Below are 18,564 nucleotides of genomic sequence, written 5' to 3' on the forward strand. Positions count from 1 at the left end.
ATACGTCGTCGTAGGTCCTGCAATATTGGTGGAGGGGTCGCATACACCTGCTGTTTGATGTGACCTCACAGAAAGAAGCCCAATGGGGTCAGGTCAGGTGAGCGTGGAGGCCACTCCACACAGCCACCATATACAATGACTTGTAGGAAGGTCTCCATGAGGTATCGCTTCACGTCCGAAGCCTTGAGAGTTTTACACGTTCTAATCATAGTATTTCTGTATGCAAGGTGTCGATTCGTATTGAATTGATGATGCCCTACAACTTTGTAATTTTTTTTCTCTATCTCATTCCGTTCGAGATAAAAATGCTAACTCCGTTGTTTTCCACTAGGTGGCGCTATAGGTGTTTCATTGCGTAGCTCATGGCTACTTTACTATACCTAGACACCACTTCTATGCCTATAGCTGCTGCCGTTCTCAAGTTAATGGCGGTGGACAGGATATGGGTGGACACACTGTATATTTCTACAATTATTTTGACACCTGATGTTAGAACACATCTGAAAAGGCAAAAATTGGAATAAGACGGCTAACTATAAAGTAGTGTCTTCACTGTTCCATGATCTGGTAATATTTCTACTAATTAGAATTTCACTAGACAAAAAAAGGGTTTAACATTGGTTGGCACAAAGCCAAACACCCAACAGCCAAATATGTTCTGATCATACTGTGACATAATGCAGTTTGAAGTAAAGTTTTGTCCGTCCATATGATGTTGGAGAAGAGTAGAATAAGCTGGGAGGCTCTTCCCTTCACTAGGTGACGTCCTAGTCCTTTGGACTGGAAGGCAGGTAGTTGACTGAGGAAAGAAGTTTTGCTCTATGGATAAGTACTTGCTGCCACCGACTTGGGGTGAGAGTCCTATTTTCGCATAGAAGTGAAATATTATTATGAGTCTACAATTTTTTGTCTAGAATCAAGTGAAGTTTTCCTCCCAGCAGATTCTTTGTCATATGAGGCCTCAGCGGAGAGTGGGTGGTGGAACCTTTTTGCAGTGGGAGGTGCGGATCCAGGCGAGCTGTCATCAAGGGGGTTCTTTGAGGAATCCAGGGTTCAATACATATTCTGACTTCTTTCACATGTGTTTCTCTATTCCTTGTTTCAATATGTGTTCTTTTGTTTTTGTTGCCTTCAATCTATCTCTACAATATGCACATTTCAATAAGGACTTAGAAAACCATTGCATGAACAAAGTGTGTCCAAAGTTTTCACTAGTTCTCTACATACAACATTTTGAAACCTTTTTCTTGCATTTCTTTAGAAAGATGCGTAACTGAAAAATCTCAATTTTGCCCATTTATTTGATCGTGTTTTTGGTATTACACTGTTTAGCATATGGGTTAAATCATTTTATATTTTGTATCCAGAAGATGCTGCAAAGTAAGAAAACAATCAAAAATAGAAGTGTTAATAGTTTTGTTTTTTTTTATCAATTATCAAAAAGCAAAGTAAATTAACAAAAGAGAACTCTAAAACAAACCAATTTTTGGTGTGATCGGTCTGTGCCTTCAAAACAGCATCAATTCTTCTATTTTGGAGCAACTCGGCAGGGAGGTTGTGTAACATGGCACAGGGCAGTAGTCATGGGTGAGGTCTGCGTCATCTACGCCATGGAACACTACATGAAAGATGGGGTACTGGCTGGGTTTGTAGACTTAGGGTTACTTTGCACACTACAACATCGCAGGTGCAATGTGGGTGGGGTCAAATCGAAAGTGACGCACATCCGGCGTCGCTGTCGACATCGGAGTATGTGAATCCTTTTTGATACTATTAACGAGCGCAAAAGCATCGAAATCGTATGATCGGTGTAGCGTCGGTCATTTCCATAATTTCGGAAGGACCGATGTTACGATGTTGTTCCTCTTTCCTGCGGTAGCACACATCGCTGTGTGTGAAGCCGCAGAAGTGAGGAACATCGCCTTACCTGCGTCCCAGCTGCAATGAGGAAGGAAATAGGTCGGCGGGATGTTTACGTCCCACTCATCTCCGCCCCCCTGCTTCTATTGGCCGCCTGCCGTGTGACGTCGCTGTGACGGCGCACGACCCGCCCCCTTAGGAAGGAGGCGGTTCGCAGGCCAGAACGACGTCGCAGGGCAGGTAAGTGCATGTGAAGCTGCCGTAGCGATAATTTTCGGCTTTCACAAGATATTGCAGCTGCGACGGGGGCGGCATCGCTACCATCGGCTTGCGATGTCGTAGTGTGCAAAGTACCCCTAACTCTAAGGAAGCAATATGCCTTTGCAGCCACATGATGCGAATGGTTTCAGTTGGCCAGGAACAGATGTTAGCCAGTGAGACCTCAACGTCTCTAAAAGCATAGTTTTACTCAACAGTAACTTGCATACAACTGTGTACATAAGATAGCGGCACATATCTTCTGAAATGTTTCATTAGCAGGGAGTATCTTAACCAACAGTCTCTCTACTCCTTCCATTTCACTTGTTCCTGTCCTCACCAGTCTTGTTTGTTTCACCACCACCCAGGTCAACATCACAGTACAGTCTGTAAAAGCCTTCTTTCCCTTCTGCAGTTCTGCATCCTTGTAAAAAAATAGCTATTGCCAATATGACTGGACTTTAGCTTCAAACTGTTAAAAGCTTAGGGGACTTACACCAGGGACACTTACTTCGGCTCTCAAATTGTTCCGTCTCAGCTCGTTACCTCACTGCCGTATGTCCTACTTAAGGACACATTTCACTCAGTCTCTTGTTTCTTTGGTCAGTGTCCTAACCTAACTTCATTAAGTTACTCTATGTCCCGGTCACTTCTCTGTTTCTCTTTACTCTAGTTCACCTCGGTCTCCACTCGCTCTAGGGGCACCCACGTCATGCAGCTCTGTAGACTAACCAGATCTAAGATCTATGTCACATGCTGGGCCCCATCTGAGTTCCTGACAGGAAGCGGTCAGCTCTGGCAAGATGTTTAGGTTTATTGTCCTACTAGAAGCTTAACCCACGCTGAAGTTTCAAGATTTTTGCCGCCTCCAAAGTTTTTCCTCTGAGATTACCCTGTATTTAGCTCCATCCATCTCCTCATCACCGCTGACCAGCTTCCCTGCCCCAGCTGATGAAAATCCTCCGCACAGCAGGATGCTGCCACCACCAAGCATGACTGTGGCGATGGTGTTTTCAGGGTGATGTGCAGTGTTAGTTTTTCGCCACACATAGTGCTTTGCATTTATCACCAAAAGCACCTTCTCCCACTTGTCATGTAGGTGACATAGCCAGTATGTGGAAGAAGGTGCTTTGGCCAAATGAGACCTGTTATGTCTAAGGATCCGCTCCGGTGAGTCTGTGTTTTGTGGTAAGCTTCCTTTTCCACTGAGTCACAGCAGGTTCACTCTTTGTCAAATGTGTTTATTGTCTTTTACCCTTGCTAAGTCTTTAGGCTAGCAAGTGTTTCTATTTGTTTATTTTACCTCCCAATCACCTCATGGGTGCGGCTATTTCTTCCTTCCCCTTGCTGGTCTTTCCTGCTGGTGATAATCTAAAGTGGATCTCGCTTGGAAGTCCAGCCATATGGCCATTTGTTTATGCAGCAATTATGGTAGAAGTTATAGCAGTATTGATTTGGTGCAAATGTGGCGCCCCTGAGGCTTCCGTCGCCACAGGTCATTGCACCCCATCCAGCGGTGTGATGCCCCATTCTGAGAGAGGAAGAGAGTGAACTCCGGTCCCCTGGTAAATCCACACTACGCCCATTGTTAGGTACATACTGGGACCAGGGAAAGTGGCAGGCAACCCTCCCATGCTGCATGCTGAGAGGGGCTGTAAAGCTGGTGTCACACATAACGACGACGACAACGACGTCGCTGCTACGTCACCATTTTCTGTGACGTTGCAGCGACGTCCCGTCGCTGTCGCTGTGTGTGACATCCAGCAACGACCTGGCCCCTGCTGTGAGGTCGCCGGTCGTTGCTGAATGTCCAGCTTCATTTTTTGGTCGTCACTCTCCCGCTGTGACACACACATCGCTGTGTGTGACAGCGAGAGAGCGACGAAATGAAGCGATCAGGAGCCGGCACTGGCAGCTGCGGTAAGCTGTAACCAGCGTAAACATCGGGTAACCAAGGGAAGACCTTTCCCTGGTTACCCGATGTTTACGCTGGTTACCAGCCTCCGCTCTTGCTGCCAGTGCCGGCTCCTGCACTGTGACATGTGGCTGCAGTACGCATCGGGTAATTAACCCGATGTATACTGTAGCAAGGAGAGCAAGGAGCCAGCGCTAAGCAGTGCGCGCGGCTCCCTGCTCTCTGCACTGTGACATGTAGCTGCAGCACACATCGGGTTAATTAACCCGATGTGTGCTGCAGGAGAGCAAGGAGCCAGCGCTAAGCGCGGCTCCCTGCTCTCTGAACTGTGACATGTAGCTGCAGCACACATCGGGTTAATTAACCCGATGTGTGCTGCAGGAGAGCAAGGAGCCAGCGCTAAGCGCGGCTCCCTGCTCTCTGAACTGTGACATGTAGCTGCAGCACACATCGGGTTAATTAACCCGATGTGTGCTGCAGGAGAGCAAGGAGCCAGCGCTAAGCGCGGCTCCCTGCTCTCTGAACATGTAGCACAGCGACCTTATGATCGCTGCTTCTGCTGTGTTTGACAGCTAAGCAGCGATCATAACAGCGACTTACAAGGTCGCTGTTACGTCACCGAAAATGGTGACGTAACAGCGACGTCGTTGTCGCTGTCGTTTAGTGTGACACCAGCTTAAGACCCATCCCTGCTCCCATAGGGTGGTAGCTTAGCAACTGGGGAGGTGGGAGGAGCCACCAGAGAGCAGATAGAGAAAGGAAGGTCAAGTTTAGTCAGTCTACCTCAGGGAGTGAGAGAGTGAGCATGTAGTTGGAGAAGAAGAACAAGAGAAAGGAGGGAGGAGGAGGCCTGCTGGAGGCAGGCAAGGAGGAGAAAAGAAAGAAAGAAGGAAAGAAAGCTCCAAGTCAGGCAGGAGCAGAGAAACAGAAGGAGACGCTTCCTGGTGAAGAACCTGGGACCCAGAGGTCCAGGTGACACCACACGGAGACAGAAGGAGTCGCAGGGCCACGGGTAGTCCTAGAGGTACCACGAGCAGTCCTAGAGGTACCAAGGAGAGGGCCTAGAGGCGCCACGGGTAGTTGTAGGCTGCGGTGGCCTGTTCCACATTAACATCGAGTGGAGTGGAGTGGAGTGATCAAGCTGCGACAGGGGACGGTCCCTAGAGACTGGAGGAGTGCAAAGACAATCTCCAAACAGTAAAAACCGAGGCCCAGGGAAGGTTGTAGACTCCCAGGGCCAGAACCCATAGCAGACTTCCAGAAAAGGGGTTAATCAGCCGACAGGTGACCCCCCAGCCTGGAGGCTGTAGTGGAGGCCAAGCCAGGTCCATCCTAACAAAGGCAAGGCTAAGGAAGACAGCAGAAGAAAGAGACACTAAGGGAAGGGTACCGACTTTCACTCTCAGAATCACCCAGAAACGGCGGAGGTCCCTGACAGTGGTCCCAGCAGTCCAAGGGTCCCTACAGCTGTGACAAGAACTGTGAGTAAAGAACTTGAACTGCCGCCATTGAAGCCACTGAGCGCAGGAAGAAGGGGGGCGTGAAAGAAGAAAGGGCGCGAAGAGAAGCCCCGCCCCCTTGTCCAAGAAAAGAGCGCGAAGCAGTGCCCGCCATAGAAGGCGGAAGAAGAAGAAATAGCGACCAGATAAGCTGGCCGGCTGGCAGAGAGAGTCTAAATGCCAGACCAGCAGATAAAGAAAATGTACCTTATCGCAAACGGAGTGATGCCGGTCGTGATGGGCTGGGCGCCAGCCTGGCGCCAGTTGCTAGTGCAGCCTCTGGCCCCGCCTCCGAGAAGGGAAAGGGAGCAGCCGAGTGGCGTGGTCGAGCACCCGAGCAGTGTTCCAGGCAGCATTCCCCAGGTCGGCAGCATGGCGGAGGAGCTGCAGGTAAACCCTGAACAACTAGCGGGCCCCCTACCGAGTCCCCCTGTGAGCCTCCTGGGAATGGCATCCCTGGGAGTGAATTGGGACGCAGCGCCCATTGAAAGCAGGGGACTGCAGCGGCCGCTGCTCCCCAAGGAAACTCCCCTGGCCAGCGGGCTGACGTGCCGGAGGCTGGTGGTAGAGTACCAGAGGGAGCGGGAACTCCGGGAGGAGAAACGGAGGGCCCGAGAAGCCGCTAATCTGGCCTCCAAAGAAGAGGTCAGGAAGTCCCTGAAGGGATCCGAGGGCCCAGTGCGACGGGGCCTAGTAGTGGACTTCAGACAAGCTGGTGGCTGGGGCTTCATAAGGGAGCCCGGTCTGGGCAAGGACGTGTTTGTAGCCCGAAGAGACATCGAGGAGCACCTGCCCAGAGGCCACCCAGGGCGCGATGCCAAGCCGGGTGATGTGGTGGAGTATACACGGATGATGGGGGACCGTGGATGGTACGCGCTGCATGTACATATCCTGCGGGAAGAGGCGGCCCCAGAAGAGCCAGAGTGGCGCCGCACAGTGCAAGAGCGCAGCATCTCCCCTAGCAGCAGCACCACCTCAAGGCAGACCCAGGCCACAGAACTGAGCAGAGGTCCTGCGACAGCCACTCAGGAGACGCAGACCAGGATCTCCATGGCGTGTGTGATGCAGGGAGCCCGGCCAAAGCAGGGCCCTAGAGACCACAGCAACAGCCCCCTGCAAACAAGCAGCCCTCTGCAGCAGCGTCGTGCAACACCTGCAAGCAGTCCCACTCCAATCCAGGCTGCGGAACAGCGCAGAAGGTCGGGGACCAGCGCCCAGGGGACCCAGACGATGATATCGTCGGCGTACCTGCTGCCAGGAGCAATGCCGGAGTGGGACCCTCGCATCTACCCTCGTGAGTAAAGATAAAGAGATGCTGAACTGTAAATAGCCCCTGTCTGCCCCTCATTCTTTTTGAAGAAGTCCCTTGTGTTCTGCCCCTCATTCTTTTCGAAGATGACACCCTTTCCTGCTGTACTGCCCCTCATGCTTTTCGAAGATGTCACCCCCCATGTTTATGTGTACCGGGCCACTGAACTGGAATGTGGGCCCCGGTAAATGTGATGTCTTATGTGTCTTATGTAACCAGGCCATTGGACTTAGTGGCTGGTTGAGTATTTGTCCCATTGTTGATTGAAAGAAACGAACTGCCGGGCTACTGGACTTTTTGTAGCCGAAAATGTATATAGTTGCACCCGTTGTGCCCCCTACCAGAATTATGGGGGAAGTGCCCAAACTGTGCAATGAACTGAAAGTGCACACATAGTTTCTTTATAAGAAGTTTGCAACGTTAAAGTATTTGTGCCTCCCATAAAGGGAAGAAATGTTAATTGTTTTATTGCTTTGCATAACAAAAATTTTGCAGTTTCTCCACATGTTTTTGTTGTTTTTCAGCCCGAGGACGTGCTGGGATTTGCTGTGGGGGAGTGTGGCGCCCCTGAGGCTTCCGTCGCCACAGGTCATTGCACCCCATCCAGCGGTGTGATGCCCCATTCTGAGAGAGGAAGAGAGTGAACTCCGGTCCCCTGGTAAATCCACACTACGCCCATTGTTAGGTACATACTGGGACCAGGGAAAGTGGCAGGCAACCCTCCCATGCTGCATGCTGAGAGGGGCTGTAAGACCCATCCCTGCTCCCATAGGGTGGTAGCTTAGCAACTGGGGAGGTGGGAGGAGCCACCAGAGAGCAGATAGAGAAAGGAAGGTCAAGTTTAGTCAGTCTACCTCAGGGAGTGAGAGAGTGAGCATGTAGTTGGAGAAGAAGAACAAGAGAAAGGAGGGAGGAGGAGGCCTGCTGGAGGCAGGCAAGGAGGAGAAAAGAAAGAAAGAAAGAAAGAAGGAAAGAAAGCTCCAAGTCAGGCAGGAGCAGAGAAACAGAAGGAGACGCTTCCTGGTGAAGAACCTGGGACCCAGAGGTCCAGGTGACACCACACGGAGACAGAAGGAGTCGCAGGGCCACGGGTAGTCCTAGAGGTACCACGAGCAGTCCTAGAGGTACCAAGGAGAGGGCCTAGAGGTGCCACGGGTAGTTGTAGGCTGCGGTGGCCTGTTCCACATTAACATCGGTGGAGTGATCAAGCTGCGACAGGGGACGGTCCCTAGAGACTGGAGGAGTGCAAAGACAATCTCCAAACAGTAAAAACCGAGGCCCAGGGAAGGTTGTAGACTCCCAGGGCCAGAACCCATAGCAGACTTCCAGAAAAGGGGTTAATCAGCCGACAAGTGACCCCCCAGCCTGGAGGCTGTAGTGGAGGCCAAGCCAGGTCCATCCTAACAAAGGCAAGGCTAAGGAAGACAGCAGAAGAAAGAGACACTAAGGGAAGGGTACCGGCTTTCACTCTCAGAATCACCCAGAAACGGCGGAGGTCCCTGACAGTGGTCCCAGCAGTCCAAGGGTCCCTACAGCTGTGACAAGAACTGTGAGTAAAGAACTTGAACTGCACCCTTGAAGTGGTCTCTGTTATTTCATCTGCATAGACATTCACAAGCACCAACTGTGCCCTGGGCATTGCTCCACCTGTGGGGAGTAGTACCACCACTGCTGCCATATCATCCCCCGGAGGCCTCATACAGCAGCGGCGGCTTATTAGCCGCATACCACAGGTGGCGTCACGAACACAAACTTTAGTCACCTAGCCACATATTTTACTGACAACCACCAGGGCCACGGAGCCGGGCCCAGCCACCACTGACTACCACCGGACTAGTCCGGCCTGGCACCGGGTGTCCCATAGCCCTGGGGTGGGCGAGTCACAAATGTAAAAGGAATACTATTACTATAATAAAGTGCTGTATGCTTGTATAACATGCATCTTATATCATTACTATTGCTATAATTATTGCTACAGGAAAAACTTCACTATAACGCACTGCTGCTACTAGTGCACCTGCACTTTACATGACTATTAGTTTGGTTCTCCATCATCCTCTTTTAATTGTAATTTTTATTGTACGTTCATTTTTCAATAAAAAAAACTTTTATAACATATTGTTTGTTTCTGGGTAATGCATTTCCTCTTTGAGTCTGTATTTATTAATCCCCAGACAAGTATATGGGCCTTTTTGGGTTATACTTTTGCTGGATAGACCTGTGCCTCTGACTCTTTCAATGTCTTTATGAAGCCATTTGAAACTAAATCTAAAAATGGACTTTCTGAACTATAGCAACTGCAATGTAACTATATTTTCTGTAGCAGTTACATCTTTATATTTGATGTATTTATTTATTTAATTTATTTAGTTAGATTCTTTACTGTAAGAGCAGTGAGACTATGGCAGTTACTGCCACACTATATTGTAATTTTTGCTAAACTTATAACGTACAAGGATTGGCTCAAATCCTTTCTTGAAATAAATAATATAAAAAGTTCTGGGCACTAGATTCTGTGATGGGACGTTGTTTCAGGAAACTAGTTTGATTGCCGTATGTAGCGCTGGGAAGGAAATTTTTCCCTGATGGGCAATTTGTACCTGCCTCATGGCTTTTTTTCTTGATAAATATGTTGTGTTACAGAATGACCAGGAAGGATATGTATATTCTTTCCGCTTTAAAACTATAAAACTATCTCTAGCTGCTATGCAGATAATAATTTGGGCATTCAACAGCATTACACAGGTAATGCTGTTTCGGATAGCTGTTTTAGAGTATATATTGCCCATGTATAGATTTGCCACTGGCTTAAAAAGGCTGTCTACTTGTTTTACATTGACGGCCTATCCTTATTATAGGTCATATTTGTCTGATCGGCCAAAGGTCTGACACTCCGCACCCCTGCTGATCAGCTGCTCTCTGTGCTGGAAATGCTCTGTTCCGGAGCTGCCCCATCTTCTGATAGCAGCTGCGGCCTGGTACTGCACATTCGCCTCCTATTGATATGAATGCAATGCGGATGTGCAGTACCAGGCCGCTATCAGAAGGGGCATTTCTGGGACTCTGCATTTCCAGCTGCTGCCGGCCCCAGCCAATCAGTCAGGATAGGCAATCAATGTTAAGTAGTGGACAACCTCTTTAAAGGAAACTTTGTATCTAAGTATTACAATCTACATTTTATGGAGACATTTTGAAGATTTCTTACCTCCACTTTGCACTTTTTCTGCAGAAAAGGAGTCAAGTCTACGAAGTATGTCATCCAGTTGTAACACAATATCATCCATCTCACTCGTGCTGTCCACTTCACCGATAGGAGGAGACTCGGATTTCTGGTCCTGTAGTTTTTTACGAATTCGATCCAGCCTTATGCTGATCTTTTTTAGGACCTGATCATACTTTGTGTCTTGAGAACTGGTCTCTTCTATCACTTTCTGACCTGCAGTTTTCACCAAGATTAGTTCTTCACAATGCTTCTTATAATATTCCGTCTCATCTTGTACCACAGGGCTATGATTCTGCTGGTGATATGTCATAGCGTCATCGCAGTGTTGGTGGACCTGCTCACCTGACATCTTCTGGCACCCTTGGAAGTTTCCATAAGAGTTTCCATCTTCTTCTTCCTTGTTTACAGTTATTTTTTGCTGTTCCGTCTGTGTGGTGGCTGCAGCCATGATTCCCATACTCAGCGATCCTGTAGATTCACTGTCTACACTTTCCATGGTAACAGACCTGATATCTGCACCATTTTTAGGTTTTAATTCTTCTTTTATGGGTTTGTGTGTGCTTATGTCCTCCATAATAATCGCACAATCATCACCAGCCTCCTCCTTCTTATCATCATCTTCATCACCCTCCTTCTTCTTATCACCACCACCTCCACATGGAAAATCCTTGTACCTAAGTACAATAGGCTGTGGCTGTTTAGCAGTCATTTCAGAAGGTTCTTGTGAATTCAGACACTTCCTAAAGGTAAAATAATGTATATTCATGCTCAGAGAAAGAAATATAAAAATAAATGCAAACAAAAAAAGATTAAAAGACATAAAAAATTCCAAAGGACACAAATAAAGAGGAAGAAAAGAGCCTAAAGGTACCGTCACACTAAGCAACTTACCAGCGATCCCAACAACGATAGGGATCGCTGGTAAGTTGCTAGGAGGTTGCTGGTGAGCTGTCACACTGCGACGCTCCAGCGATCCCACCAGCAACCTGACCTGGCAGGGATCGCTGGAGCGTGGCTACACGAGTTGCTGGTGAGCTCACCAGCAACCAGTGACCAGCCCCCAGCGCAGCGTGGAAGATGCTGCGCTTGGTAACTAAGGTAAATATCGGTAACCAACCTGATATTTACCTTGGTTACCAGCGCACGGAGCTACACGTGCAGAGAACAGGGAGCAGCGCACACTGAGCGCTGGCTCCTTGCTCTCCTAGCTACAGCACACATCGGGTTAATTACCTGATGTGTACTGCAGCTACATGTGCACAGAGCAGGGAGCAGCGCACAATGCTTAGCGCTGGCTCCTTGCTCTCCTAGCTACAGCACACATCGGGTTAATTACCCGATGTATGCTGCAGCTAAATGTGCACAAAGCAGGGAGCAGCGCACAATGCTTAGCGCTGGCTCCTTGCTCTCCTACTTACAGCACACATCAGGTTAATTAACCCGATGTATGCTGCAGCTAAATGTGCACAGAGCAGGGAGCAGCGCACAATGCTTAGCGCTGGCTCCCTGCTCTCCTACTTACAGCACACATCAGGTTAATTAACCCGATGGGTCCTGCAGCTAGCTACATGTGCACAGAGCAGGAGCCGGCAGCACAGGCAGTGAGAGCGGCGGAGGCTGGTATCGAAGGTAAATATCGGGTAACCAAGGACAGGGCTTCTTGGTTACCCGATGTTTACATTGGTTACCAGCCTCCGCAGAAGCCGGCTCCTGCTGCCTGCACATTTAGTTGTTGCTGTCTCGCTGTCACACACAGCGATCTGTGCTTCACAGCGGGACAGCAACAACTAAAAAATGGCCCAGGACATTCAGCAACAACCAACGACCTCACAGCAGGGGCCAGGTTGTTGCTGGATGTCACACACAGCGACATCGCTAGCAACGTCACAAAAGTTGTTCGTTAGCAGCGATGTTGCTAGCGATGTTGCTTAGTGTGACGGGGCCTTAACATTTGGTACATGACATATTTCTTTCTGACTGAATCAAACATAAGAAGGTGCTCTGTAGCAAATATTGAGTTCATGTCATAAGTGTGTCCTGCCCGAGGGAGACTTCAGGCAAGTCCAGTATCAGAAGGTCACAGCACCTCACTGCTGGCAGTTCCACTGTTGTTACTTGGATAACATCTTCTTGCTAGTAGTACTGTAAGGCTTAATTAAGTACCCTTTCCTGTCTTGCTGTAGGCTGTAGTTTTCAATCTCAGGTGCAGCTATTTGAGTTCACTTCCCTTCACTATTTAAGATCATGTGCCCGAGCAGCTGATGCCTGTGATAGAAACTGAATCCTCATTTCAATGTGGTCCACTTTGGAAAGAGGCTGCTCTGGAAGAAGTTTGTTGTGTGCAGCGGTGGTGTCAGCTGCCCTCAAGTTGCCTGGAGTGTTTTCCCTTTTCACATCTGTCTCCCCTGTCTGTTTTCCTACCTTTGTGTTTCTGTATTGTAGAGGCGAGACAAGCAATCTCGACGGCCTGCTCATTAGCCAGGGTGAGTTTAGGTCAAGTGAAGGCTTAGGAATGTGGTCGGCAACGGGTTAAAAGAACCTGTATCGAGACATCAAGGACTGCAGGGTTCAGCTGCAGGTGAGTGCAGGTGGTGACCCCACTTCCCTCTCCCTAGCGCCAGGGACTTCCTTTGTATTGTGTCCCCTGTGTAACCTGTGTGTTGGTACACCTAGTGGGGGATGGAGGGTGTATTGTTAAACCCTGTTAGTCACGTGTGTGACAGTTCAATTATGGCTGTACATAGTGAATCTTAATTCAGCTGTTAGTGCTGGGCAAAAGGCGTCAAACCATGAGCACCGTGTGTCACCGTGTGTCACTCCTTCAACAAATCATTAGCCAGGAGTGTCACACTGGTAAGTACCGTGGGTACTGTTTGGCTGCAGTGCTCAGGTACTGCCCCATTGGGTGTAGCAGGGCAATGATGTAGAGAACTGGAAGGTGATGAATCTGAGTAAATTATTTTATGTAGTAAACTAAAAAATGTTCTTTGTAAATTTTGGCTCAGTAATGTCATGATTTGGCTGTTGAGGTCCTAGTGAAAAGATGGACAACCTTCACCTTAAATTACTTCATTAGGTAAAGTACTGCATGACGGATATTGTTGCTGTGGTGCAGTTCACTTACCGGATACGGGAGCTTCTTCGCTGTGGCGATGTTTTGGCTACTGCTAAAGATGGAGAATTTGAGGCTGAAGCTGATCTTGTGGTCATGTTTAGATCTTTTTGCATTTTTTTAAGTGGAGGATCAGGCAGATTTATGGGATCATCCAAGACCGGTGCCTAAACAAAGTGTATTAATAAAGTATTTCATATTGATATCTACAATTTATTTTAATTTTTAAAAACATAAACAGCAAACATACCTTTGATGGCTGCTCAAGTTTCCTGCAACATAAAGAAAGACAATTAAAAAAAAAATATAAAATATCTTTAAAGAAAACCTACATTCTTCTGTTGTCTGTTTTGGTAAATATTTCTGACATCAGTTTAGTAACAATTCTCTTTTAACTTTGTTGTTTCATTCCTCCGTTATTCCTTCTAAAGATATATGACTATATTGAAAACTGGGTGTTACTGGCTGGGTAGGCTTCCCTATAAAACCCTGCAGATGTAATAATGATCATCTTTATTTCCTTAGCGCCAACATATTCTTCAGCACTTTACAATTGAGAGGTTCATATACAAACAAACATAATTAACAGTTCTAGAAGATATAATAATTAAAGCAAAAATAAACACAACCCTCATAAGAGCTTACAGTCTAAAATGTGGTGATGTTGGGGTGACACAAAGTTGAAGAACTTATTTACGACAGTCCAGCCATCTCAAAGAAATGGGAGGATAGATAAAGGCTGCATGAGACAGTTATGTGAGGTGAGCGAGTCACGTCCACTCCTACGTAAAAGTAGTATTGTGTTATAAATGTATATAAAAGGTGTGTTGTATATACAGTATGTAAAATGTAGCAGAGCTGAACGGGCACGGCGTTCGGTTCCACCTAGTGGCCGCAGGTATGCATTTGGTTATATGCATGTGTTAGAGTACTGTAAATACTGTGTAATGTAGAATGCTGGCCACTCGTTATGTGTCAGGTGGGAGATAGTGTCCAGGGCCAGGAGTACTGTAGATAAAGGGTTAAGGATAGGATAGATATAGCATTAATAAGATAGGAAGTTTAGTGTAGTGCAACTGGAGACCAAGTTACAGGAGTGGGATGGCAGTGGTATTTAGTTAATTGTATAATTCATGGTGTCACACCAATATTAGACATGGCCACCATGAATTTCTAGTAAAGATAAAAAAAAAACACAACACACAGAAAAATATTTTTATTAGAAATAAAACACAACACAATTAGTGACTCCATCTTTATTGAACTAAAGAACCCCCTCCGCCGGAGTTCTGAGTCAAGGGACCCGCGATGTCCAATACGGATCCAATATCATCTGATCGGTTTGCCGGAAGGAAGGCAAAACGATCAGATGATGGCTCAGGTTCAAGGACGTGAATCACACGACACATCGGCTGATTGTATATAAAAGCCGTTTATACAATCAGCTGATGCATCAGTAGAAAAACAAACTACACACTTCTGTGCAGACTCCCGTCTGATGGCTCCAGGACCTGGCGGTAATCAGCTGATGCGGTCACCTGACAACATCAGCTGATCGTTTAAACCGGCCGGGCAGTAAAAAGCCAGCCTCACCGCTAGACTTATACTGTCAGCTGATGCCGTTAGGTGACCGCATCAGCTGATCACCGGCAGGTCCTGGAGCGATTGAACGTGTCCCGGGAGTCTTCAAACAGGTGAATATCATATTTTCTTTTTTCTACTGTTCACTTTTGATTTCGCAGCTGCTTCCACCTCCCTCCTGGAAGCAGGGGTGGCGGGTACCGGGAGGATAAGGCTATGTGCCCACGCTACAGGATTTACCGCGGATTTGCCGCGGATTTTGCCGCGGATTTACCGCGGATTTGCCGAAAATCTGCAGCAGCAGCACTTCCAAGCCATTTCAATGGCATTTTGGAAATGCTGTGCCCATGCTGCGGATTTTTCCGCTGCGGATTTGCCGCGGATTTTGATCCGGAAAAATCTGCAGCATGTCAATTGTTTGGTGCAGATTTTGTGCGGATTTTTGGTTTTGAATGGGGGAAAACAAAAAAAATGAAATCCGCATCAAAATCCGCGGCAAATCCGCGGTAAATCCGCGGTAAATTCGCGGCAAATCCGCGGGTGCGGATTTGCCGCGAAAGTCGCGGATTTTCAGGCAAAAAAATCCGCAGGGACATTCTAGCGTGGGCACATAGCCTTACTCTTCTGAGTTTACCAACACAAGGAATCCTCTTCCTGTACACGTGACTGTACTACCCACCCCTTGCGTTTATAGCTGTTTTTAGTCATAGAAACGCATTTTCATTGCGTTTTTTGAACATCTCATTGAATTCAACACGTGAAAAACGCAGTGAAAAACGCAGGAATAATTGACATGCTGCGTTTTTGTGGGCACCACAAAAATGCAGCTAAAAAAAACCGCTGTGTGCAAACAGCAAAAATGAAAACTCAGACATTGCTGGTGAAGCAAAGTCATGCAGTTTTCTGAACAAAAACGCACCCGAAAAACGTGCAAAAACGTGGTAGAAAATGCCTAGTGCGCACATAGCCTAATGCTTATTTGAGAAGGGTGGAGTCGGACCAGTGTCCTTTTGCTAGCTAGTCATAGCAATGATAAGCTCTTGGTGCTAAAACAGTTATTGAAAGTAAACCTCAGTACGAAGCTTCACATGTGACACATCGTTGCATTCTGTGTCTGCACCTCTACAGCATGCTGTACTCAGATTATATTGCAAAAACCTGCTGACAGTCTCTTAAGGGACGTTAGTTAATTTATTGATCTCTGGGGTCCAAATATTGAGATTCATCCTGATCCTGGGAATGTGGTTATGTAGAAGCTGATCATACTTATCTACACTATACTCATTCACTAAGACTGCTGGAAATGGCCGAATGCTGTACTCCACTTTCTCCTGCAGTCTAATAGAGCATGCTCCATTCATTACATTCAGACAGGACTCTGTAGTTCTCATGCTTGGGATTGTGAGAGTAGAGTATTGAGATCTCAGAGATCAATAAGTCACCACTATCCAATTAATAGAAGTTAAGTTATACACTTGGGGCAAATGGATGAGATGTTGCTCTACTTTTGTCCAAAGTCAGTGTCTGGTTTTGGAAGCTTCCCTTGCATTAAAGATCTTCAAGAAAACAATCACTTGCCTCTTTTTGGGCGTCTTCTCATATGTGGGCCGAGTAATCTCATCATCATCCTCTGGTTCCTCATCAACGCTGCAGTCTCTGGTATCGGTAAAGAAATAATACACTGAGAATTCAGATAGGTGATCCAATGGAATATGCTGATCCATAAGGATAGGAAAGGTTACCTGAACTTTGGGTCGGAGTTCATTTGACAGAACCAGTCATCTGGAGGTGCCTCCACGCCGTCAGGAAGTTTTCTCCACTTATTGCAAGTATCACACTGGACCCAGTTCTGATCAGGTTGTTTTCTAAATCAAATAACAATCTATGAAAATAATATTGGTGCAACCAGAGTGTGACTGAGCAGAAAAGCAGTTTGAACTGTTGCATGAGGTACGAGGACTACCAGCCCACCAGGCCTATACCTGACACACATCCACCTCATTATTTCTTATCTTAATAGTCTAGGAAGCTAATGACTGTGCCACAACAGAGTCGCTCCACTGTAAAACGGTTTGAGCTGTTTTGGCAGCTTTCAGATCCCCCTAAAGGTGTTGTCTATGGCTTTATTTTTGCCTCCCATTGAATTCAATGGGTTTTGAATATGTCTTTTGAACTGTGGCGAACACGGATGTTTTTGGAGAACAGAAACCGAATCGAACCTCGGGAGGTTCACTCATTTCTACTTGGCTCGGTGTTCGATCGAGCATAAGTGTGCTCGGCACGCTTGATACTCGATCAAATATCCTGGGTGCTCGAGCACTATGCTCGAGTCCTTGACCCTGTTGGCAGTGGATTATCAACAACACTCTCCAAGCGTGCAAGACAGCAACTGTGCAGTATTTTCAGGGGTAATCAGGAACATATATGAAGCTTAGTAAATCAGCAAGTAATCATCTCTGTGTGTGTCTCTCTGGAGCTTCTGCAGCATACATCTTCGCACAGTTGAACCTAGAATGTACGTGCTGCAGTCAGGTCATGGGTGTGACCGACTTCGCTGGTGGGCGTGGTTGGCTTGGTTGGGGGCCTGGTGATGTTTCCTCCTGTCCGCTATAATCATGTAAGGGCCTCCCCTGCACCCCCCTATCTTGGGGTCTTACCCCCAGACCCCCGCTTCTACTATAATCAACTCTATGCCCACGTGGACTTAGAGAAAGAAGGTTTATTCCCTCTGGAAACATCATTCTCCATTTTGAACACGCCCCATCACATGACAAGTTACACAATACCGGGCAGGAGCTCGTACACTCTAACATCTACCATCTTCACACAGAACACAGGAAACAAGAGTACAGCATGAAGTCACATGTTCTTCCTGTAGCACCCCTGCAGTACCAGGTGCCCTAAAATGTAAGTGGAAACCGAAACCCTGGAATATCCGTGCCAGTCAACACACCAGCACCTTCAGGCCACACACACAACCCCAACACCAAACTGGGAGACTCCCTAGCAACAGGTAAAAGGGTTGGGCACTGACTGGATAGTCGCCACCCAATCTGTAGCGAGAGACCCAGCAACGGGAGGGGCCAGTGGTCAGTTGGAAAGTTGGTGGGAGGAAGTGGTGTTCAGTTAGTTGAAGGAAGGAGTAAGAAAAGGAAGTGAAGGAGAGAGAAGTTGAGAGTAGTAGTCGGAGGAGTGAAAGAGTGAAAGTACAGAAAGAAAAAAAAAGACCTGAAGTAACACCGGAGTGCTGTAACAGGAGTGAGGGACTGTGGAGTAAGGAATCAGGACTCCAGGGACCATGGGTTACCTGTGGAAATGGAAAATTCCAGGAACCGTGGGGCGCCTGTGGAAGTCTGGAACCAAGACTCACAGGACTCAGCATGAGGCGGGGTGCAGACCCTAGGACAGCGGGACACTTTATGGTCAACTGTTAAATCTGCCAGGCGAGAAGATCACGGGGTCCATCGCCAACCAAAGAGTCTGAAGCATAAGCAGCAAAGAGGGGACCGGGGATTGACCCCCTTAAATAGTCCAGGCTGCCTGCAATAGGATGGAGGAGTTCCCCAGAAGCTCTAAGCCACGGGAGCCCAATACAAACGAGAGTGTACGGAGGACAGCTACCACAGGTCACAACTGGCACGGAGAACAAGGGCAGCGGGAACACCTGAAACCGGCACCAGCGGGTCCAATCACTGAACCCAAGTAAAGACAAGGCAAGTTAAAACTGCAATACTGTGTGGACTGTTTCCTTACCGCCTCCGTACACTCACACAGACGGTTCCCCACTAGAATCCCCATCATCCACTG

The 18,564-nt window shown here is 47.6% G+C and overlaps 1 protein-coding gene across 1 annotated transcript in view; it reads right to left on the reverse strand.

The window, feature by feature from the left end:
• Positions 1-434: 434 nt before the first annotated feature.
• LOC142282112 (MORC family CW-type zinc finger protein 3-like) overlaps positions 435-18,564 on the reverse strand; it is a 360,015-nt gene continuing 341,885 nt past the window's right edge. The window contains exons 11-16 of the mRNA XM_075332939.1: positions 16,500-16,622; positions 16,336-16,413; positions 13,427-13,448; positions 13,189-13,343; positions 10,047-10,804; positions 435-1,373 (exon numbers count right to left, since the gene is read on the reverse strand). Of these exons, the coding sequence (XP_075189054.1) occupies positions 1,351-1,373; positions 10,047-10,804; positions 13,189-13,343; positions 13,427-13,448; positions 16,336-16,413; positions 16,500-16,622 (1,159 nt within the window). The 3' untranslated portion in view covers positions 435-1,350. The remainder of the gene's footprint in view (positions 1,374-10,046; positions 10,805-13,188; positions 13,344-13,426; positions 13,449-16,335; positions 16,414-16,499; positions 16,623-18,564) is intronic.

Source organism: Anomaloglossus baeobatrachus, chromosome 2, assembly GCF_048569485.1.
Source record: "Anomaloglossus baeobatrachus isolate aAnoBae1 chromosome 2, aAnoBae1.hap1, whole genome shotgun sequence".
NCBI lineage: Eukaryota > Metazoa > Chordata > Amphibia > Anura > Aromobatidae > Anomaloglossus > Anomaloglossus baeobatrachus.